This window comes from Elephas maximus, chromosome 24 (genome assembly GCF_024166365.1).
Source record: "Elephas maximus indicus isolate mEleMax1 chromosome 24, mEleMax1 primary haplotype, whole genome shotgun sequence".
NCBI lineage: Eukaryota > Metazoa > Chordata > Mammalia > Proboscidea > Elephantidae > Elephas > Elephas maximus.
The window spans coordinates 26,712,763-26,738,136 of NC_064842.1; the positions used below are offsets into that span (position 1 = coordinate 26,712,763).

General features: G+C 39.3%; 1 protein-coding gene across 6 annotated transcripts in view; it reads right to left on the minus strand.

Annotated features, from left to right (window-relative positions):
- RYR2 (ryanodine receptor 2) overlaps positions 1–25,374 on the minus strand; it is a 750,192-nt gene that overhangs the window by 220,562 nt on the left and 504,256 nt on the right. For all 6 annotated transcript variants that reach the window (XM_049868553.1, XM_049868552.1, XM_049868551.1 and 3 more), the window contains 10 exons: positions 23,066–23,274; positions 22,254–22,600; positions 21,581–21,695; positions 20,371–20,531; positions 18,241–18,400; positions 17,711–17,797; positions 11,039–11,265; positions 6,457–7,261; positions 4,206–4,406; positions 2,523–2,628 (listed from right to left, as the gene is read on the minus strand). In XM_049868553.1, the coding sequence (XP_049724510.1) occupies positions 2,523–2,628; positions 4,206–4,406; positions 6,457–7,261; positions 11,039–11,265; positions 17,711–17,797; positions 18,241–18,400; positions 20,371–20,531; positions 21,581–21,695; positions 22,254–22,600; positions 23,066–23,274 (2,418 nt within the window). The remainder of the gene's footprint in view (positions 1–2,522; positions 2,629–4,205; positions 4,407–6,456; positions 7,262–11,038; positions 11,266–17,710; positions 17,798–18,240; positions 18,401–20,370; positions 20,532–21,580; positions 21,696–22,253; positions 22,601–23,065; positions 23,275–25,374) is intronic.

Here is a 25,374-nt window from a genome sequence, read left to right on the forward strand (position 1 = left end):
AAAGGATTTTATCAATAAAGTGAAGGGACAAACTACAGATGGAGAGAAAATTCTGGGGAGCCATACATCTGATTTGGGTTTAATATATAAAGAACTCTTACAATTTAAGACAAACAATCCAATCAAAAAATGAGCAAAGGTCTTGCATAGACATTTCACCGAAGAGGATATAGAAATGGTCAACAAGCAGATAAAAAGATGCTCAATGTTATTAGTTGTTGTTGTGTGCTGTTGCATCAATTCTAACTCATAGCGACCCTACATGACAGGGTAGAACTGCCCTATAGGGTTTCCTAGGCTGTAATCTTTACAGGAGCAGTTCTTCTGGAGAGGAAAATCAAAACAACAATGGTACACCACTTCACTCCCAGTAGAATGACTATGATCAAAAAATGGAAAATAACAGGTATTGGTGAGGATGTGGAGAAATTAGAAGCCTCTTCCATTGCTGGTGGGAATGCAGAATGGTACAGCTGCTGTGGAAAATGGTCTGGAAGTTCCTCAAAAAGTTAAACATAGAAATACTATATGATCCATCAATTCCAATCCTAGGCTTATACCCAAAAGAACTGAAAGCAGGAACACAAACAGAAACCTGTACACCAACGTTCACCGCAGCACTATTCACAATAACCAAAAAGTAGAAACAACCTAAATTTCCATCAAGGGATGATGAATGGTTAAACAAAATGTGGTATATTCATACAATGGACTATTACTCAGCCATAAAGAGAAATGAAGTCCTGACACACACCACAACATGGATGAACCCTGAAGATATTATGCTGAGTGAAATAAGATAATCACCAATGGACAAATATTGTACGATCCTGCTTACATGGAACCGGCAAACATTTGGAAATTAAAGCTTTTAAGTGGCTACCAGGGGTGGGAGGGAGGGAGAAATGGGGGTCTTTGCTTAGGTAGCACTGAGTTTCTGTTGATTTGGAAAAGGATAGTGGTGTTGGTAGAACAACAGGATTAATGTAACCAATGTCACTGAATTGTACAGATAATGTAACCAATATCGTTGAATTGGCAAATGTGTTGTTATATATATTTTTACCACAGTAAAAAAAATACATTTAAAGGAAACAATTTTAAGGCCTAGCCATTTTTTCCATTCACAGCTTATAGCACTGCTGCTATGTTTAAATATTAAACAATAACGAGTTAAGCAATCTTGTCTACCAGCAATCACAAATAAGATTCACTCGTAGGGTTTATTTTCCCTTTCTCTTCTTCCCCTGTTCCTGTGGGGTCAGGGTTCTCAGCAGCCAGGACAAAATACAAAACTCACCAGAGACCAAAAGAACTCTCTTAGGATCCAAGACTAATTCCGCTACTTGGGCTGACCTTTGACATCTCTGAACATCGGCACCGTCTGCCCAGACCCATGGTCCTGTCCTGCCTACAAACTTCCCTGGACTTTTTCCTCCTTGCTTACCTCCCCAGAAATGTCAATGATATTTTGATAAGTTGAGATGACACAGAAAACAGGCATAATTAGGTACTCTAAACCAGGAAATGTTTTATGTATGAAGCAATAATTCTACCTTTTTAGAGTATTTCTTTATTCATAGTATATAAAACCAAACATATATAGTATATAAAACCCATTGCCGTTGAGTTGATTTCGACTTACGGTGACGCTATAGGACAAAGGAGAACTGCCCCATAGGGTTTCGCAGGAGCTACTGGTGGATTCGAACTGCTGACCTTTTGGTTAGCAGCTGAATCTTTAATCACTCTGCCACCAGGACTCCGTTCATAGTATATACATACTACAATTTTCTGGTAGTCATTTAGGGATTCTTCACTCATAAGCTGAATTAATACGCAAGATACTGTTCTTGTTGTCTTCATTAAAATAAAATAATACCACTAGTGATACACAGGAATAGAGATATCGCTTAAGAAATGGCTAATTCCTTTTCTCTCACTGAATCACAGACCTTACTCATACCACTGCATAAAGGAAGAAAGAACTACAACAGAACCTAATCATTCTATTTTAGAAGGTTTCAGAACAAGGGCAGGGTGGATTCCCTTAACAGATTTTGACTACTGATATAAGATTTCCATAAGTATAAAATTAAAAAGATATATGGTGGTTTCCTTAGGGCATTCCTAAAAATGTGGCTCTTCAACCAATTTAAATACAAGTGTTTGTTATCAAATTGCTTTAGACTAAACCAATCCAACGTCTCTACCAAAATCACCATGCTACATACCCTCATCCTCCTTCCATTGTCCCCTCAAAGTGGGAATGAGGGAGAAGAGAGAAAGAATTTCTGTCATCTTCTGCTTGAACTTATTGCCTTGCAGGTCTTCTCTCTACCCCTGATGGTTTTCCACAAAGAAACAGTTTACCATCTTATCATAATATATGTTCTGATATGAACTCAAAATAGGTACGATGTATATTTCTGAGCCCATTCACATCTACTCTTAATTTTGTATCAATAAATGTTCATTAAATATATAGATTTAATAAGAGTTGTAAATCAAGAAGACTTTACCACAATGTGTCATCAAATCTTCATGAAAATCCAAGAGCTGGTCTCTGATTTCTTCAGGACATGGACATTCACTTTTGTCATCCTTAAAATTGAGAAGCATATTGATCTGAAAGTTCAGAAAAATAAGAAAGAGGAAAAACAAAGGAGAAAAGACAGGTAAATTCAGGAACGGCACAGCAAAGATCCTAGATTTTCAGAATTTTTAAGTTAATTTCTATACTTTACTGAATGTACTAAAGAAATCTTTTTGAGAACACGGATGCAAAGAAAAAAATACATAAATATAACTGAAAAGTAGTATGAGTGGGCAGTTATGCTACTGCTAACACTAATGTGTCAATTAAACAAAAAGGGGGAACTTTCATTTGTTTTATTTTAGACACCATAATATTAAATTTATGAATAAAGAAAAGAATGGCCTGTTATTGGCCCATAATTTTCCTTTGGGGAACAAATATAAGTTTTTTTTTTTTTTTTTTTAGAGTTTTTTATGTGATTTTTTAAATTAAATATTTGAGATAATTATAGGGCCATATGCTGTTGTAAGAAATAACAGAGATCATATGTACGGTTTATCCAGCTTCCCCAGTGGTAACATCCTATCAATATCACAACAAGTACATTGACCTTGAGAGAGTCAAAACCAAAAACAATTCCATCACCACTAGGATCCTTCCTGTTGCCCTTTTATAACAACATTCACTTCTTTCCCATCTCCCCCTTCACTCCTGACAACCACTAGTCTGTTCTCTATTTCTATAATTTTGTCATTTCAAGCATCTTTTATAAATGAAGTCACCTTCTGGGATTGGGTTTTTTCACTCAGCATAGTTTTCTAGAGATTCATCCAGGCTATTTGTGTATCAATAGTTCATTGCTTTGTACTGTATGGAAGTACTGCAGCTTGCTTAACATTGACCTGTTGAAAATTGTTTGCTCTTACAAATAAAACCGCTATGAACATTTTTGTATAGGTTTTTGTGTGGACATTAAAAAAAAAAATGATAAACACCCAGGAGTACAATTGCTGCATTATATGGTAGTCGCATGTTAGTTTTTTTGAGAAACAACCAAACTGTTTTCCAGATTGGTTGAACCATTTACATTTAAGCCAGCAATGTGTGAGTGACCCAGAAAACTGACGACCCCAGAATAGCTTATGTTCTGCTTCAGGCATGTAACCCAGGTTCTGCTGTACCCTAGAGAACTGGATTTGGGGGTGAGCAACATAAGGAAGAACCACAAATAGCATGATAGATATCTGGCAAGCCAGGTGGTAGAGGCAGTTGGTTCTTCTATGGAGAAAATAGCTTCTAGCATCTCGGCCTAGGAACCTAGGTTCCTAATACTGGTGGCTGTGCTGTGTTGGCTAGAGAAGACCCCACTCTGTGGATGGATATTTTTCCTATCTGCAAAACTTCAGAACTGGCCCACTGACTCTCCCAAAGGGGCTGTGACGTAACCAGTTATCTTTGGGTAAGTCCTTCTTTGAGTAAGCTAGCCAAGTGGATTCTTTTGATGAAACTATGAATAATGACTAAGTCAACTTGGCTAGTTTAGGCAGAACAGGAAAAGAAAACACTTGTAAAATATGCTACACGTGATATAATTTTTGTAACATATGAATCTTGAATGAACTAAAGACCAAAGTGAAAAAGAGAAATTTTCATTTCATTCTTGTACCTGTTCTTGAGGTGGGGATCTAAATTCCTTGGTTTTCCTGGCTGTGAGTGCAGCCGACATGTTTAAGGCTTGCATAACTTCATTATATCGGAAGCGCTGATTGTCTTGAAGCTTAGCTACAAAGTCATCTGAAAAGGCTACAATGGCTTCTATCCGGTGCCGGACCTGGCAGTCACAGAGGTATTGAAGCAGCAGGCACATCTAAGATTTAAAAGTCATCAAATTTGATTTCTGAATCCTTAAATAGTTGCTGTATCTCAAATAATAATCTGTGGTATATGTGCTTAGTTGCCTACTTCCCTCCATTACAAACAGAATCCTGATTTTGTGTAAGCAATGATGTGCTCTGTCCCAGGGGATAAAATGTAACTTTTCTGAGCCAGACATGGCCAATACATTTCCCTTTGGTAGACACTTATTGTACTAGCCTCTTGTGCAGCTACAGATGCTATGGCCAATGGGATATATATGGAGAAGTTTGCTAGGGGTCTTCTGGGAAAGATTTTCCATCACTAAGAACAGAAGAGAATTCTCTGCCCAAGATCAGAAAAACATTTAAATACTGTGATAATGGTGCCAAAGAGAACTTTCAAAAATCTGTATGTCACCATCTACAATATAACCCATTTACGTCAACGCTATCTATGAATATGCTCTTAACTCCACCTACTTTCTCCATTGCTTTTGCCCCCATTCTGCGTAGTGCTGTTCCCTTGGGTCTGGGCCAGTGCAAAGGCCTCCTGACAAGCTGGACTCTGTACCCATTCTCTTTCCCCTCTCATCTATTTTTCCCACAGCAGCTAGACTGAGCTCTTTAGAATAAAAGTCTTCAATGGTTTTAGTTGCACTTAAAATAAAATTCAAAACCTATTACCTGAATGGTTTCAGAAAACAGGCTTGATTCCACATGAACTACCCTCTGCTCTACTCCCCAGTATTGCCTCCCCCTCACTCCCTAACTCATTAAGCTGCAAACACACTGACCTTTTCCTATTTCAGGACCATTTGTCATGCTATTTTTTCTGTGAGAAAAGCTCTTGGACCAATCCTCCCCTCCACTTCACCTATGGAACTCCAACTCATGAATCCAACCTCACATTAAAATTCATCAATTCAGAGGAGTCTTCCCTGATCTTTCTTAGAGTAATCTAACTTAAAATTTTCTTTCTTCTAGTAATCCATTCTTTATTTTTCAGAGCATTTAATGCCATTAGTAATAAGATATATTTTAAAAATACAGAAGTAAGTATATATTTCTCCCAGAGACTGTGAGCTTCTGGAAGGCAGGTACCTCTTCTGTTTCTTTCACCCAGCACCAAGGGCCTGGCATGGAGTAAGACCTCAACCATTGTGGACCGAAGTAATGAAGAGTGAAAAAGCATGTCTATCATGCAACTATCAAATTGTCTCCAAAAAATGAAAGAAGTGTTACGATAGGACCTCTTTGGTTTATCTTTGATTTCTTAGGAACACACTTGTAAAAAGTAAAATCTTGTTATTTGAGAATGGGCACCCCTATTGGTGTATGATTATTCCAAACACAGGTTGGTGGGAGTGCAGGTGAGGATAGAAAATGGGTATTTAATGGGTGGCACAAACGATTTGCACTCAACTACTAATCTAAAGCTTAGTGGTTCGAACCCTCCCAGCGTTGCTATGGAAGAAAGGTATGGCAATCTGTCTAGAATATGATTATAGCCAAGGAAACCCTATGGGGCAGTTTTCTGTTATACACGGGGTTGCCATGAGTCGGAATAAACTCAAAGGCCGCTAACATGACTTGTACTTCATGCATTCCAACATAATTGATATCGTAGGTGAAATGTATCTGCAGAAACCAGAAGGGAGATACAAGGAGACTGCTAATGAACAGAAGGGAAAAGAACAGCTGGTGGGACAAAAGCCCACCTTCTCCGCTCTTTTCAGACAGGCACGCACGCACACACACACACACAATGTGGATGTCTACGACAGACAAACATATATTTGACCAAGGAAAGCAACATGACAAAAATACTAAATTTAGCACCTTTCGTCTATTGTCAATTGAGTCAATTGAAAAATTCATTAATTCCATTCTAAACGCAAGCAAATCAGACTGACACTTCTTAAAGAACGAGCCAAAGTTAGTGTTATGAAGCACTTCCACTATGCGGGAACATAAACACAGGCAGAAAGAGACAAAGTCAAAATCCAGTACCTTAGTACTTAGCGAATCTGAAATTTTAGTAATACCTTTTTTTCTGATTACCTGCAATTTAACTGGTTCTGGCAGTTTCATCTGGAGGAGGCCTTCCTTCGGCCTCCTCCCCCCTTTGGCTTCTTCTTCACCAGCTCCTTCCAGCTTCCAGTCTTCGGTGCTGAGCTCCTTCTCCAGCACCACACTGTCCTCCTCGGGCGTGGCAGCGTCCTTAAACACGCTGGGCTCAATCAACTGCAGAACGTGCTTCAAGTCCTCGTTGTGGAAGACGCCCATGATGAGCAAGGTATAGAAAAGCTTGATGAGAGGTACAAAGAGGAATTCAGTGGTTCCCCCAACCGGGTCCCGGGCATGAAGGCTGCTCTCCTTCACAGCTTCCGTCAGCATCTGGATGGTTTTGGCCTTTAGGATATCTAGGGGGAACTCTGGACTATACTGGTAGCATTCGTTGCTAATACTCACAAAACTGGGGGAGGAAAACTGCATCCGCGGCCTGAGGGAGGTGCTGAGGCCGATCCCCGGGAGTCCGTGCTTTTTGTTCTCATCGGGGAAGAGGGTAATACTCTTGGTCTCTTCCGTCATGGGAACGATGAATTCATTGTTCATCATAAGCCTGGCAGTGGCGTAGGAGCTAAGGTGGATGTCGATCAGCAGGTCGTAGTAGCCTGCGCGCAGCAAGCCGGGCATGTACTTGTTGTCAATGGCGTAGAGCAGCTGAGGCTCGTCCACATGGCTGCACAGGGCGTGAGCCACCCGGTGGTTCCCCAGGGCGCACACCGCCGAGTAGAGGCGCAGAGTGTGATAGTGGAACTTCAGCAATTCCTCCTGCTCCGTCAGCTCCAATATGTCCACAGATCTGTAGAAGGGAAAAGGGCATTGGCAGCAAGATTAAGCGTGGAATTTTCTTTCCTTTAAATCTGCATCTGAGGAGAAGTCTACATATATCATCTACACATTTCAAAAAGTTACTGAAGCAGACCCTATTAATGGCAATTACCATCTGGCAAAATAAAGGACCACCTCAAGTTTCTATTGGGAGTTAGAATTTACACCCGATTCTTAATTCATTTTTTCCCTCGGCACATATCCTGCCCTTTCAACCCCTAAAACCCCCAGATTATGGTGAGATTATGCCTAAAGCATTACTTTTGGAGCAGAGTTCCATTTTGAGAACACATAGCTTCAAGACTAAAGGATTCCCTGAGACTATTGCCCCGAGATACTCTTTAAACTTTGAACCAAAACTATTCCAAAAGGTCATATTTCAGCAAAACAACAGAGTTGCTCATAAAATAAACAACATCATCCATGAGTATTGCGCTCCTTTAAAAAATCATCTATATGAGACCAACATTTACTCAAAAGCGAAGGCAAGAAGGCAAGGGAGCACGGAAATTAGATTACTGGAAACAGAACAACCAAAAGGGAAATAATGAGAAAGGTGACCCACTTTGAAATATATAATCAATGTCACTGAACAGATTGTGTAGAAATTATTAAAAGGAATCTAATTTGCTGTGTAAATTTTCATCAAAAACAATAAAATATTTTAATTATAAAAAAGAACACATAGTTCCTTTACATGTACTGACGTTTTCCAAGCTATTTAGATTATTTAGAGAGTTCACGTGTGATAATGTTGGACTAAAAGTTGAAAGGTGATATATTTGTAATCGAGGAATTAGTCATTCAACTAAAAGTCATCCTTGATGAGATCTACTACTTCTCTCCATGACCGTAGGAATTGTTATGTTTTGATATTTTTACGTGTTTTGTTTCCTACCGTTCATCCAGCACGTAGCACCTAAAACACTGTCGAGCAGTCAGCAAAAACCAGTTGCCCACAGGTGGACCCCAACTTCTGGTGACCCCATGTGCGCAAGAGTAGAAATGTGCTCTAGAGGGTTTTAAAAAATGGCTGATTTTTTTGGAGTACTGTATTTTTACTCAAATAATGTCCACCTTCTATACTTGTTTGCCAACTGTGCCTCCCCCCCACGAGGTATTTTCTTAAGTGCACTAATTTCTTTTTTTTTCAGCATGGAATATTTTTTACAGCATATAAAAAATATTGGCATAGTGCACTTACAAAAATGCCTCGAGGGGGGAGGATGCAGTTGGCAACAAACGTAGAACACACGTGTTATCTGCATAAAAACATGGTAGCTCATCAGACCTTTCTTTCAACGTACCTCTGGGTGGAATTGAACCTTCAACCTTTCGGTTAGCAGCTGAGTGCATTAACCATTTGTACCACGCAGGACTCCTAGCAGATAGTAACTACCAAATAATATTTTTTATTATTTATTGCTGAGATTTTCAACACATGTAGGTACGCTATCATCTTGCCCATGCCTGTTTTCCTTATCTATGCTTTCCAAGACACAGGCGTTCTATTCAAAGTTACTGTGCCTTGAGGATGCAGAATTCTTCTAGATACCACCTCCCAAATTTCAGAATCAGAAGCTTCACTTATTAGAAACTAAAAGCAAGTGATTATGCACTCCATGTTCCACTTAGGCTCCCAGGAAATCACACAACTGCTCAACCCTGCTACTGGCCCAACAGTTCTTAGAAAGGACTAATTGAACAAGGCCTCACCATAAAGCATAGAGTAGAACTGCCCCATAGGGTTTCCAAGGAGCACCTGGTGGATTCAAACTGCTGACCTTTTGGTGAACAGCCATGGCTTTTAACCACTACGCCACTCTGTCCTATAGGGTTGCTATAAGTTGGAATCGACTCAGTCACAACCAGTTTTTGGTTTGATATTTAAAGAAGCAGATAGCAAAGCTTTCTTCTGTGATGCCACTGGGTGGGTCTGAACTGGCAACCCTTAAGGTTAGTATGTGAGCACAAAGCAGGGACCGTAAACTACAATCTTAAAATTCTCTGCTTATTAGAGTCGAGATGTTTTCTATCACAAAGAGAAATTTCTTTCCATCTGTTTATTTTGCCTATTGAGTAACTTTTTTTAAACATCACCCAACGCACAATTTAAATAAAGCTTTTCTCACTCAAAAAGAATAATAATTACAAAATTAAAATAAAATATAACCATCTAAAAATTCATTATGAATAAGATATCTAATTATTTCATGTAAAAGTATATGTAAATAAATATTTAATACATGAAAAGAACCCACCAAGCAAATTAACTTTTTTTACAATTCTTTTTTAGAAACATCTTTATTGAGAAACAATTCACATATTATACAATTCACATATTTAAGGCATATAATTCAATGGTTTTACTACATTCACAGAGTTGTGTGGCCATAACCACAATCTGCATTTTAGAGCATTTTTATCACTCCAAAAAGAAACCCAATACCCATTAACAGTCACTCCCCATTCCCACTCCCCCAGCGTAGGCAACTACTCATCTATTCTGTCTGTATGTAGATTTATCTACCTAGCCCTCCTATGTAAACACAATCATATAATACACGGTCTTTTGTGATTGGCTTCTTTCATTTAGTGTAGTGTTTTCAAGGTTCATTCGTGTTGTAGCATGTATCAATATTACATTCTTTCTCATGGCTGGGCAATAATCCATTGTATGGATATACCATAATTTATTTTTCCATTCATCTGTTGAAGGACATTTGGGCTGTTTCCATTTTTTGGTTATCATGAATAACGCTGCTATGAACAATCACGTACAAGTTTTTGTGTGAACGCATGTTTTCATTTCTCTTGAACATACACCTAGGAGTGGAATTGCTGGGTCATAGGGTAACTCTTTATTTAACTTTCTGAGGAAACCTCCAAACTGTTTTCCAAAGCACAGGTTAATTTTTAAAGGTGTTAAAATAAAAGAAAATGCCAAGCATCTCTAAAGATATTTATGAATTGACACTGCTCTATAATTGTTTTAATATTCAAGCAAAAAGTTTAAAATAAAAGAAGGACAATAAATACATTGGCCTTTGCATTGTTTTCAGCCAATATTTTCACTCACTTATGGTATGTTGAGAGGAAAATTCTAGAACCCAGAAATTTAGCTCCTAGCGATAATGAGGCCGCTAAAATGAAATATCTGCCATTTAATTGGCTATAATATGGGAACACTGACAATCATAAGCAAAGCCACTTTTGAACATGTGTTCCACTATATATTATATTAGTACTGCCTGGAATGCATATAAACTTGTTTCCAAAGTCCTCAAAGTATTTCTGCAATGTTGTTTCATTAATGTTTCTGAGTCTGTTTTTCACATTTGTAAAATGAAAGGGTTGAACTAAGTGATTCCTGTGAGTTCACCTCTGATAGCTTATGATGTTAGATTACTCTGTTAAGCCACAAGTCAAACTGCAGATGTACCTGTCTGGATTTTTGTTTGCAGTTGACATCGTAAGTAAAACAAGAGTGAATAAAGACATACCTCACTATCGCATTCTCTTCAACTGTAGTATAATATTTTTTTCCACAAATTAGGTGGTTGAGAAATAGATTTAAACTTGGGACATTCAAAATAATGTCTGCATCTCCAAAAGAAATCAGATATTTTTAAAACCTTTTTAAACCTTGTGCTCATTTCTTTTTCTCCCTCCATCCCTGAACCTCTAAGTGGTAGGCAATCTGATGCCGAGTGTCTCACCCATACATTAAAGAATACACGGGGCTAACCTGTTCTCCTCTGGGATATGAAGAGACATGAACTGCAGAGGATCCAAACACTGCACCAGCCAGCCTTGGCGTTCACTGATTCGAGAGACGTCTACCTTCAAAAACTGGTTTGGCATTCTGCTCCAAAGAACATGTGATAAAAACTGCACATGGAGACGTGGAGGACACTGTGGCACAGGGTTTTTATGCTCACTCTTGAATAATCCAGCCGATAGAGGCATTACATTCTAGAGAGGGTGAAGCAGAACAAGAATTAATTTACTGTGTCCCTTGGGGATAATCAAGTCATGACTAGATTCCCATACAGAAAAGAGAGGATGAAAGTAAGAGACACTATGAGATATGCAAAATTAATACAAGCAATAGTATAAATTGGGTTGAAAAGCTCCTGAAAGGACAAGCAGAGAAAATATCTGACACATCACAGCAGACAAACAGGTCTTGTGATGTTTCTTTTCCATATGCCCTGTGGCACCCCAGGAATGCCAGTGCAACCAAGTATCACCATATTATCACCATATGCCCCTCATTGGTCTACACCGTGCCTGGCCTTCAGGGTAACCTGGTGAGCCTTTAGCTGCTCTCAGTGGCAAACTTCCTGAAAGAGAGGTCCAGCCCAGTGGCATCACTAGGGGGATACAAGGTGTGGAATGCAACCCCCTGACACTGTCAGAGGGGGTGACACTAAAATGAACACATGGTCCATGGCAGCAGCCCACATGCAATGCCTCTGAAAGAGGGATTGCCAAGGCAGTGGCACCACTAGGGTTGGTGTCACCTGCCACCCAGTGCCATTGGTTGGAGATGAGGGTTTCCACTTTGGCCAATGGGAAAGGGGAGGAGCTGTGGGGAGCTGTGCAGGGCAGGGCCAGGAGGGGTAGGGCCACACAGGGTGGGATGGGTTCACCAGCCAGTTTGCTCATGGGGAGGCGGGTAACACCATGAGTTACTGCACTAGATGACACCAACCCAAGTGACGCCACTGGTCCCCATTTGATTTTCATTCTCTGGCCTGTCATCCACCTCATCCTTAACCACTCACTCTAACCAGCTGTATAACAGAGATAGCTCAACAGATAAACCTAGCACCTGAGAAAATATAATAAGGCATTAATATTTATTTCTCCTATACCTTCCTCGATCTTCAAATATGCATCTTCAGCCATCCTTACTTCTCTAAGCCTAAACCAGTTGCCATCGAGTGGACCCTGATACATGGTGACCCCATGTACGTCAGAGTAGAGCTGTGCTGCTCCATAGCGTTTTCAGTGGTTGACTTTTTGGAAGTAGATCGCCAGGCTTTCTTTCAAAGCACCACTAGGTGGACTCAAACCTCCAGCCTCTCAGTTAGCAGCCAAGCACATTAACTGTTTGCATCACCCAGAGACTCCTCCTTAAGCCTAGTCTCATTGAAAGAGACGTCCCTACTTTTCCAAAGCTTATTTATTTATAACCTTCATAGTATCCCTGCCTGCTTTTGTGAAAGCATATAAAAATAATTATTGAATATTTCTCCATTACCTTCAATCTCTCCTTCTCTTCTAGAACCTTCTCTACTCCATTCTCTAGACTGTCTCATCCTGAAGCTAGTTTCCTATTCTATTCCATTAATGAGGAGAAAAAAGCCAGGGAGTGTTTTAGGCGCTAAGAATTTGTCAATGAATAAAACAGACAAAATCTCTGCTTTCACACAGCTTCCATTTTTCTCGCTGGAGACATAAAAAAATGAATTAATTAAACAGTATACTAGAAGAAACATCATAGGGGAAAGAAAAAAAAAAAAAAAGCTAGGATGAGGGTCCATAATGGAGGGTCAAAAAACCAAACCTGTTGCCGTCGAGTCTATTCCGACTCATAGCGACCCTAGAGGACAGAGTAGAGCTGCCCTATAGGGCTTCCAAGAAGCGCCTGGTGGATTCAAACTGCAGACCTTTTGGTTAGGAGACATATAACTCTTAACTGCTATGTCACCAAGGTTTCCTAATGGAGGGCAGCAATTATAAACAAGGTGGTCAGGGGTCAGGATAGGGGTCATTGAGAAGGCGAAATTTAAACACAGAGTCATAGGAAAAGAATCATGTGGATAAGTGGGGAGGACATGTCCATGCAGAAGAAAAAGTCAGCACTCAAGAAAGAAGTTTGCCTGCAAGTTTGAGGAAAGCACTCAGGAGCCCTGGTGGTGCAACAGTTAAGTGCTGAGCTGCTAACCAAAAGTGAGTCATAATCTACTCAACAGTACCTGACGTCATCACAGTGAGGCCGGAGTGATATGAAGGAGAAGAAAGAGGTAGGGTATGAAGTCAGAGAGGTAACACCATGCTAGAATCTCAGGGACTTGGGGACCATTATAAAGCCACTGGCCTTTACACTAAGGGGAACAGGGTTTCTAGGGTTTTGAGCAGTGGAATGATATGATCTGATTTACGTTTTAAAGCCATGACAGCCACTAGATTGTGGTATGATGAACAGACATTAGATCATGTGATGGTTAATTTTATGTGTCAGCTTGGCTTGGTTATGGTTCACCAGTGGTCTGGCCAAACACTAACCCAGTAGCCCTCAAGGAGCAGTTACATGTGGTTAAATCAGTTGGCCTTGGGCAAAGCAGACTACCTTCCATAACGTAATGTGATGTGAAGACCTCACGTCTAACGTAATGTAATACAATCACTTTCCATGTGTAATCTGATATGATACAATCGATCGACCAGTAAAAAGGGAGTTTCCCTAGGGTGTGCACTGTCTGCAGGCTATCAATAGTATTCTGGCAGAACTCTCACTCTTCACTCTGTGCTCTTCTCATCAGGCCTATGGATCCTGGAACATAAACCTGCAGGAGTCTCCAAATGGTCTTCTGACCTACAGATTTCAGAGGTGGCTCAGTGGTTAAGAGCTTGGCTGCTAACCAAAAGGATGACAGTTCAAATCCACTAGCTGCTTCTTGGAAATTCTAAGGGGCAGTTCTACGCTGTCTTATAGGGTCACTATTAGTTGGAATCAACTCAACAGCAACAGGTTTGTTTTTATTTCGACAGCCTCCCACAATCATGTAAGCCAATTCCTTGAAGTAAATGTCAACCTCTCTCTCTCTCTCTATATGTGTGTGTGTATAACTATATGTATACATGTATGTATACATACATGTATATGTGTCAACCCATTGCCATCGAGTGGATTCCAACTCATAGCAACCATATAGTAGTTCCATCCAGAGTAGAACTGCCCCATAGGGTTTCCAAGGAGCAGCTAGTGGATTTGAACTGCCAACCATCTGGTTAGCAGCCAAGCTCTTAGCCACTGTGCCACCAGGGTTCCTGTTTCTCTAGAGAACCCTGACTAAGAAAGGCAGTTGAATTAAGGAAAACCAATTAGCAGGCTACCCTGTAGGCTTGGCAATATATTTCCAGACGGTCACAGCCATTGAAGGCCCTACGGAGTGCAAGTCTACTCTGCCATGAGTTGGAGTTGACGCCACAGTGACTGGTGACAATTCAGATAAGAAGAAATGGAGATGGACAGCAGAGTTGTCACAGCGGAGATGGTAAGAGGGATCAGAAGATAGAGGTGAGAGGATTCGTTAATGGATGGGATTGGGATGCGGAGTACAAGAGTGGGAAGTCAGGATGTCCGAGGTTTTTGGTCTGGCCTAGTGGATTTGCTATTAACTGAGAGAGTAAAGGCTGAAGATCAGGCAGGCTAGGAGGAGAAGAAGTGATGATTGGAAGTATTAAATGTGCAACAGCTATTAGATATCCAAATGGAAATGTCAAACAGACAACTGGATATACAGGTCAGGGTTCTGAGAAACTACCACTTCCTTATCAAATTTTATCAGAAAAGACATCTAAACCTGTTATCTTTTTTCTCTTACTTTCAATCTTGAATTCACTGTAATATGGTTTCTCCCATCATTTTGCTGAAATTCTTCTGGTAAAGGGCACCAAAGCAATGGATTCCTTTAGTCCTTATTGTATTGGCCTTTCTGTGGCATTTGACATCTGATATTGTTGACTACTCCTGCTTCTGAAGATCTCCTCTTCACTTGGCTTCCACTAAGATAGTCTCTCTAGTTCCTCTCCTACATTTCTGACAGTTTTTCCTCAATGTGCCAATAGGTTCCTCTTTCTTAATTGATACAACCACAGGTTCTACAATCTACCCTCTTCTCACTCTCTGCATTTGCTCTGAGATAACTCATTCACTCTCAAAGCTTAATTACAACTGATTTCTTGATGACTAACATCTTAATCTCTAGCATAGCCCTTTTTTTTATTTATTGTGCTTTAAGTGAAAGTTTACAAATCAAGTCAGTCTCTCATACAAAAACTTATACACACCTTGCTATGTACTCCTAGCTGCTCTCCCCCTAATAAGACAGCACACTGCTCTCTACCCTGTATTCCCCGTGTACATTCAACCAGCTCCTGTCCCCCTCCGCATTCCCATCTTGTCTCCAGACAGGAGCTGCCCACATAGTCTCATGTGTCTACTTGAGCTAAGAAGCTCACTCCTCACCAGTATCATTTCTGTTTTATAGTTTAGTCCAATCCCTGTCTGAAGAGTTGGTTTGGGGAATGGTTCCAGTCTTGGGCTAACAGAGGGTCCAGGGACCATGACCTCTGGGATTCCCCTAGTCTCAGTCAGACCATTAAGTCTGATCTTTTTACGAGAATTTGAGGTGTGCATCCCACTGTTCTCCTGCTCTATCAAGGATTCTCTGTTGTGTTCCCTGTCAGGGAAGTCATCGATGGTAGCCGGGCACCATCTAGTTCTTCTGGTCTCAGGCTGATGTAGTCTCTGCTTTATGTGGCCCTTTCTGTCTCTTGGGCTCATATTTACCTTGTGTCTTTGGTGTTCTTCATTCTCCTTTGCTCCAGGTGGGCTGAGACGAATTGATGCATCTTAGACGGCCACTTGCTAGCATTTAAGACCCCAGATGCCGCTCACCTTCTTTCTTAGCACAATTATATAGACTTATCTACATGTGTATGCGTTATATATGTATATGTACTTTAGGTATATATTATATATAAACTTACTGAGCCGATATTATGTACAGAGCATTGTTCAAGATACACTATAGTATTCCTAATCTCTATAAAAAAACAGATATTGAGAACATCATTTGACAAGGGTAGATACCGAAGGTCACATAGTGGAATAACATGTGCAAGGTCATCAAACCAGCATAGTGAAACTGCCTATAATATCCACCATGATGTATGGCTGGCACTTCAATTTTTACAATTTCAAAATTACATTCAATCTCTTTTCCTGAATTTCAGCAAGATCTTCCTGTTGTTGTATTGCCACTTCCCAGTTGTCCAAACTAGAACATTTAAATCAATCCTTGAGTCTTCATTCTCCTTGAATACCAGAATACCTATTACTCCAAATTATTGTCAAATCCTATTAATTTCTCCGCTAAAGCATTTCCACGTTTATCGCTTTCTCTCCACTACTACTTTCATGGCTCTTGTCGTCATCCTCCACACAGACTGCATCAGTGGTATCTAATTGTTGCTGCCTGATCTTCTTCTTGTCCAGCTCCACATTACTACCAAGAAATCTTTCCAAAAGATGCTTCATTGCACTTAATCTGCTTCTTCAAATTTCCAGAGAATTCCTCGAAATTATTACACTGAGATAATAATCTTTAAACCATAAACCAGAAAATTCACTGCTGTCTTTTGTAAACCAAAAAAATAGTAGTAAAGAATGTCTGCCTTGAGCATTGTGCTCTTGTAAGAACTATCTATATGGGATCAAATTGATAGCAGCAATTTGAAAGGTTAGATAGGAAACTTACGGGCAGTGAGTTTATGTTAATGGTGGAGAAACATTTTGGAAAAGGAAGGTGAGAATGGTTACACTGCTTGAAGAATGTAACCAATGTCACTGAGTTGTTACATTGGTATATGTTCTGCTGTGTATATTCTCAACAACAGTAACAAAAAATAAATTAAAAAAAATTTTTCAGAGGATTGTCACTGTCAACATAACAGGTGTCAACTTCTTAGCAGGGTATACAAGACCTTTACAACTTGGACCTGGCTTACCTTTTATCCATAGCAATCTCCAGCCACATCCTAGAAGACATCCTTTGTTATGGTCAAATTGAATTACTTAACCTTCAGATATTTCACTCTTATGTATTTTTGCTTTGTCTTTCTGTCTAGAACGCCTTTTCCCAGTTAACGTATCCAAGAGTTCCTATTCAACAGTTTGGAACCATCCTAAATGTCACCTTTTCTGTTAGCCTTCTCTGACCCACCTCATGCAGTTTAATTGTTCTTTTATTTTTGTTCCTAGAGTATTTAATACATGCCACTACCATAATGTAGCACAATTTCATATCCCATTCACTGACTCGACTATGAGTTCAATGATTACTGAGCTATATATAATTTGGCATTTTTTGTTCTGTATAAGCCAAATTTTATTGAATAACATACTTATCATGTTCAAAGGGAAATCCTTTCTAATTAAGTATGTTACCCAAATGACCTGAGAAGATTATAGAATTTTCAAACAAGGCTACCTTTATTTTTTAAAGAATTTTTTTTTGATTCATGAAAGTACTCAAAAATTTGAATTCAATTATGAAGAAGTAAATGCTATGCTGTAATAGAAAATAATCCAAATAAAATACTAGGAAGGAGTCTTTCTTACCTTTATTCTTCCCAACTCAAATTGGAAAACATTGGGACTTGTAGCTTGCGCAAAAACTGCAGGGAATAGTTTTGTACTTGGCTCCACCTTTTGAAGCAAATGAATTTAATATCAGTAAAGTCAGCAAAGCAAAAAAAATATGTTTTCTTTGTAACAACTAAGGGACAAATCACAGAAGGTGACCAGAGACGTTTTCTTTCTCTCATATAGAAATCCTCTTTGAATGATTCAAAAATTATTTCACTACTATAGAACATTTTTGAAAGAATACACCCTCTGTTGACTCTGAAGGATTCAACCAAAAACCAAACCAAACCCGTTGCTGTTGGGTCAATTCCGACTCATAGTGACAAAACACTGTTATTTTTCAAACAGAAATATGAATATATAATAAAGTTATTTATTTTTGATTTTCTTCTAAATTTTAACTCACTTCTAATTTACTTTTGGATCTTACAAAACGTGTTTCCCTATAATCAGAATTCTTTTTTTTCTCCCTAGAAGCAGGATGGCATCAATGGACACGTTACCTGGTAATATGTGCTCAATTCCTTGCCATTAGCAGTGAACGTGAGCAACCCACTGGCAGCATCCACCACACAGCCAATCTCCAATCCATTATTGTTGCGTCCTTGCCCAGGGCTCATACTTTCACCCGCACACACCATATAGCAGTTGCTGCGTTTGATGCTGAATTAAAAAAAAATGCTTTTACCTTTATACAACCACAGATATACTAGAAAGCATACGTATTTTGCAAACTAAACCTAAATTATGCTGCGCAAGCAACAAGCTCATGCTGTAATGACGCAGGTGCACAATGGGCCCAATTCTGTGACTCTGAGCAAAACTCCATTGACATCAGCAGAAATTCTGAATCAGGTCTTACACGTCTCTAATTTCACACCTAATGGAGACAGGTCAACAAGTTTGAACCAAGTAAAAACTGACCTGTACCTTTCCTCAAAAAAGCTCAAACCAAACTAGACCTTCTTCTGAGGTTCAAAAAAGTTTAACTATTAGATAATCATCAAAATCTGTGATTTTCATTCTCATGGTTTTTACACTTGCTCTGAGATGAGAAGCATTAGTTTCCAAATGCTTATCAAACTATTTAGACAAGTTCTACATCAGACATTCAATATATTAAAAATTGGGCTAAAATTAAGGCCCCTTTATGGAAATCCCCAGTGATCTGTTATGAGGGGCCAAGCCCATTGTTGTTGAGTAGATCCCAACTCATGGCAATCCCATGTGGTACAGAGTAGAAGTGCTCCATAGGGTTTTCTTGGCTGTGATCTTTACAGAAGCAGATCGCCAGGCCCTCCTTGTCTGGCATCACTGGGTGGGTTCAAACCACAAACCTTTAGGTTGGTAGTTGAGCACAATGCATTCGTACCACCAAAAGCAGTGGTATTAACAAAACTGCACCTGATTTTAACCCTCACCAAAACTGTCACCAGAGATTATAACAGTTAGGTGATTTCATCTTCCCTTCCATTCCTTTTCTCTGTGGTGGGTATACAGTGAAGTACTAATGAGAGTAACAAATAAGCAAATAAAAAGGCCAAATACAGGCAAACAGGTGTTAAAGAACAAAAGTTTGGGATAAAACTGGTTTCTGAATAGTCAAAAGCTAGCTGTGCTTCTTTGTACAACTTACATAAGATTCAACAGTCCCTCTCTACCCTTGACTTACTACAGCAAATCATCTATCTGTTACCCTACCGCTCCATTGAGTCATTTTCTTATACTGTCACCATCTCTGAAAATCAAATGCATCCCCCAAGAAATTTCCTAGAGACTGGTTGTTCTCGGTCCCATTCTGAAAGAAAGCACTCTTCACTCAGGATTTTTGCTAGGGCCACGGTTTCAAGCTCGAGCCCCATGATGTTTCAAGTATTACAACCTGAAGGCAGGACAGTGAGTGTCCTCACCACCAAAAACGAGGGTGTAGGTATAGAGGGAAAGCAACATCACGGCAGGCTCATTCTGTAAGACCTGTCACAGCAGTTCAGGGAGGATGCGTGGGCACAAAAAGTGGATGGGAACGCTAAGATCTTCTCTTGACTCATTCTGCAAGGAAGATAGCCTTCTGCACTTTTTTGAAGGTTTAGTTTGAGTTTGGTTTGTCTTACAAATGAAAAAGGATGGCACAGAAAGTTTAACTGACTTACCCAAAGCCACACAGCGAGTCAAAGGCAAAGCTGAGGAAAGAATCCACTGCTCCTCAGTCTGAGTGCAAATGCGTCCACCTGATCTAAACTATTAGCCCACATTGTCTCCACTGGTTTCTTCCCAACCACATAACCAGTTCCCAGGATACATATCAGACCATACAGTAAATGCCTCTTATCGCCCATCTCTAATTCATAAAACAAAGGCTAAGTGTTGGTAACCCAAGTTGTTAGTCAGGTACAATAGTTACTACCCAAAAAGGATACACTGCTCTTACTTGACATTGGTTTTGACTTCTAATCTATTCAGCTTCTTTACTGGTTTGTATGAGTAACGGAAAGGACACTGACATTAATGGTTGGATTTTATTTATCCTATAAATAGAACTATTATCCTAGGCAAGAAATCCAAGGGAAAAAATTATCTAGATTTACCAACATTTTTATCAGATTTCATTCATGTAAAAATTGAGGAAAACCAACCTTTCATGCACTTTTCCTTTTTCATCTCCTAGAGTGACTGTCACTGTACGAACCCTGTCCAAGTCAAAGCCTGTATCGTATTGATGGAAATCCGATGTAATCCAGCCCACCCAGACGTTAGCAGGCTCTTGTCCAGGGAAGATTCTCACAGAGTAATAGTACTGTCAAAAGAGCCAGACCAAAGTGTTGGCAAGGAAAAATACAACAAAACAACTTTGATTTGTAATGTTAACAGTTGTCAGACTCTTTGAATTACCTGTGAAAGCATATCTTATTAAAATCATTTGGTCTAATTAAAAGGTTATAGGCAGCAAGGGCTGACACTGCAAAGGAGAACAATCTTTTAACAGAGGACTTGAATTAAATCAGAAATAATGGGAAAGAGAGAAAGACATCTATCTGAGGAACAACGCTAAATGATTTGAGGCTTTTCACATTTCCAAGTGCGTGTGCATGTATGTAAGCATGTGTGTGATTGTATGTATATGTACATGCATATATATGTGTATACACACATACACATCTAATATATTTATGTAATAAAATTATCATCACATTGTGCTGATAAGCCTCAAAATCTTCAGGCTTGCACAAGAAAACTAATCTGTGTTAGGAGTTTTCATACCTGTCACCCACCTCCTTGAATATGGTCTGCCTTTCCTATCTCTGACATACAACATTTTGACACCTTAAAATCATTTTGAAATAGTACAGTTATAAGATGTGAAAGTCAAACTCAAACACGGAGCATTCTACAAGGGACACAGACATATTTTTTCCATTTGACATTTTCAGAGAAGTAGTTATGAAAAAAACTTTAATGGCAGACAGCAAAACTTCTTCTCTAATAAACTATGGTAAGTGGTCTTCTTTTAGACATATCACTATCAGGAAGGAAACTACATGTACTTGGAAAAGTCATGTGGAAAATTAAAATTTTGCCAAGAAATATGACAGCAAAATCAAGATTACAGTTACTGTTAAGGACATGTATCCTAAAGTTGTTCTCTTACTGACATCTCTGTATATAGTATGTGTGTGGGTGTGCATATATTCAACTTTCCAGCCCTAAAAATATATCTAAAAAATGTAAGCTAAAAACTATTTTAAAATAAACTTTCTAAATATGATGAAGCCAAGTGAGCTATTCACAATGTAAAGCATAATAATTGAAAAACAAAACTAAATGATAAATGCTGCAACCTCATACCGTAGACGTTTGCATCAAGTAATCGTAGTCATCCCGATCGTCCGCAAGGACATCTTCAGTAAGTCTTGCAGAATGGCTTGTACTGTAATCTGGTTTTGTTCTTCTAAGCAAAAATCTGAAATTATTAGCGGACTAGGAATAAGCAATGTTAAAATGCTCTGCTTGCTTCAAACATGAGCAGATAATCAATTCTGTAAAGTGGCTCTCAACTGGGGATATTTGGCAATGTCTGAAGACAATTTCAGTTGTTACTAGGGGAGGGTGCTATTGGTATCTAGTGAGTAGAAGCCAGGGATGCTTCCAAACATCCTACAATGCACAGGATAGCCCCTGTAACAAAATCATCTAGTCCAAAGTGTTAATAATGCTAAGGCTGAGAAACCCTGGTTTAATACAAGAAAATATTCTAAACTGTCTTCTTGTCCACAAAAAATATCATTTATAGAGATTTATCATTGTCAACCAAGAACGTAAATATGATTATATCAGTGCGAACAAATTAGGTGACCAAGGGGTTCCACATTTATCCCTATAGACTACTTTACACACACAAACACAAACAGGAGGGAGAAGAGGAAGAACAAATCAACATTGGGAAATCCCTGACTTTCTACTGTAACTCTCCCAACATAATAGCTACACATTCAAGATCATACTACATTATATTAATGACCTTTGTTTCAGACGAGAGGGTTTTTCTTGAGCATAATCTTTGTGGTTATTAAACTCTGATTTTGTAGCTTCTTTGTCAACCCGATCTGGTACCAGATGGCCATGAGCTGTCTTCATCAGAACCTCAAAGTCGGAATCTGCATCATAATCCTCCAGGTCATTCTTGGGCCCAAAGAGGCTGGCCCCGGGGAGCCCTCCTGCAGCAGTCTTGGAGAAGACCTCTGCACACTCGATTGGCATGCTCAGACGATAAAACATGATGTCAGTGCTGCTGTTCTGTGACCCGAAAGACTTCTGAGTCACCTTCAAACATGGGGAGCTATCTATGGTGCCATCTATTCTGGTCACCTACCAAACGAAGAAGCAACAGTTTAAATTCTAATTACCATTGTCTCTTTCTAGATTCTAGAGATGACTAACGCATAACACGCTTTCAGAATCCCAAACATGGCCCACAGATGACATCGCTTTGTAAAAAAGATGATCAAACCTAGAGATCAGAGATGTATTCATAGTTTGGCTTCTAACTCAAAAGATGGTTTGGGAAATGCATATTACAATTATACACAGTCAGGTTAGGCCTGACAATAACTATATAAAAAGGATATTCATTATTCTTAATCAGTATAATCAGCTACTCATAAAGTACCTAGCACCAGAGGCTGATCTTATGCTTAACCCCACATCTACAGAACACAGGAGAATATCCATTTTAAATAAGTTACAATAAATGGTACAGGTAGAACTCCCATATATAAAGACATCCCACTTCTGGTTTTTGGCAACAGTCTGATTTTTAAAGAAAAAGCAAACCTCAATATGTTCATGGTTTGATGGAACTTGAAGAAATTGAGGAAGCCTCTTGCTTAGCCACATGGTAATGTCCCTGTTTGTATTCACTGCAAATGGTTCATAGCCCTCTTGTAAGCCACAGATGGTGAAATACTTCAGGGTACTGACGTCCTTTCCAAAGTTCATCCTGCCCACCTGAGCCACGCCAAGGCTACATGCAGGTATGAATCCTGGGAAGCAAAAGAAAAATCAAACTCTTCAGTGTCATCAGTATGCAATTCTGCTAGTATGGAATTACCAAAAGTATTGCTCTGGAGCTCTTGCCTTTGTGAAAGACATCTCCCTAAAGTAAAAAAAAATAATGTATTAAAGACAGCACTGAAATTAAGTATTAAATGTAAGGATCAGGAGAGCAGTAGTTGATCTTGGCATTATACTCTACTAGTTGTGGGCCCCAGGTGAATTACTCTCTCACCCTCAACTTCTCTAAAATGAGATATTGCTATGCAACCATTGTCCTCCAGATCCTAGAAAGTCCAATCAAAGAAGGAAATCCCCATCCTACAGCCCCCTTGCTCAGGAGAACATGTGACTCTCTTATACAGGAAAAGTAAGAAGGAAGTGAGTGACGAAGGGTGTTTGTCATTGCCTTGTTCTTCCACCCAGCTGAAGAATGTGATAGAACAAAATCAAATACATTATGAGCTATAGATCTCCACACACACACACATGCTTAGATCTAGTGTGTGTATATATATATATATATATATATGCACAGCATAGAATTTGAAACTTGATACTTCAAGATAGGAAAGTAGCAACTTCAGCTTCACACCCCCACGCTTAACCCTCCAAGGAGATATATGGCAATATTGACAAGTGCAGTAAAACCTGCAAAAGCCAGAACATGTGTAAAGCAGAAACCTGTCAGAGAAGGAAAACTCAAATATTTTCCACTAAAACAAGCGATAGAAAAGTAGTAAGATTGCACCGTCAAAGGTGGAAAACTTGTGAGACCCAGAAAAACAAGGCAGTCCCACTGAGTTCTGGCTCTCGCAGGTTTCACTGTAGTTGCTAATGTCCTCCTGAAACTCCTCTATCTGTCCCTTTGCCTTTGATGTTACTACCATTGCAGATTAAGCTGAGCAATGCACGCATAGCCCAAATAATTATGATATAAAGTCCAAAGAGTCAGTTGAAGTAAACAAGAAACTAAATCAAAAGGTTATAAGCAATAGGAAAGAGAACACCCAATAAAATAATTTCATCAACTAGTCTAATGCGTGGCAAGTTTAGAAATTCTATCAAATAAAACAGGAAATTATATTAACTCTGCTTATTATTTCCTTGAGTTCTTTGGAATGAATTGTCTCTGAAAGGAAGAGGAGATGATATAACTTTGAGGGGTGGGGAATTTTCTATGTAATCTTCATTTCTTTATAAACCATTTTACACAAAAGTTCAAGTAGTCAGCACAATAGACAAAATTAGTATGAGAACGCAGACTTAAATTAGAGGATCTAACTTGTAGATCAAAAATGTAGTCCCCACGAAGTGGTGGATCCTACAAATAAGCCAACCATTTTCATATTGAGAACCACAGTTCGTGCTACCCAGGGCTTTGAACCCAGTTCATTCCATTTTGAATCCCTGCGGAGAATGTATATATCTAACATGTTCCCAGGCAATGCTAATGCTTCTGGTTAGGGACCAGTTGTGAGAACAACTAGTAGAGCAGTGGTTCTCAAAGTTTATTATACATAAGAATCACCTGGGGATCTTATTAAAATGTAGATTCTGATTCAGTATAGCTGGGGTGGAAATTCAAATTCACAGCAAGGGTTTGAACTGCAATGAACTGGTTCGAAGCCCTAGTTCTACTACTATGATTTATACTTCCTCCATTGTTGACATTAGCGGCAGTTAAAGAAAGCAATGTATAACCCCCAAAATAGCACAAGATGGTTAAAAAATTACATCTGATAATTCATAATGATTCCACCCGGTTTGTACTCATCAATATATATTCAGATGAGTAACTGTCTAACGATGCTACCAACCACGAAACAAGAACGCACCCAGCTGTGTTCAAGAAAGTGCGAAGGATGAGTGCCTAGTTAAAGCCAAAAAACTAGCTGTGTCTGCAGCTGTGCCAGCTCTTAAAACAGTAGTCAAGGGAAGTTGTTTTAAACAAGTGTCCCCAAAGGAACAAAGTAAAGGTTGGATAAATACAATAGACCTAAGGCAACTTAAACTATATCAGCACAAACTGGCAAGTCTAACATCCATTCGACATGAACTAGGGAATACCAAGATAGAAACATATTCTC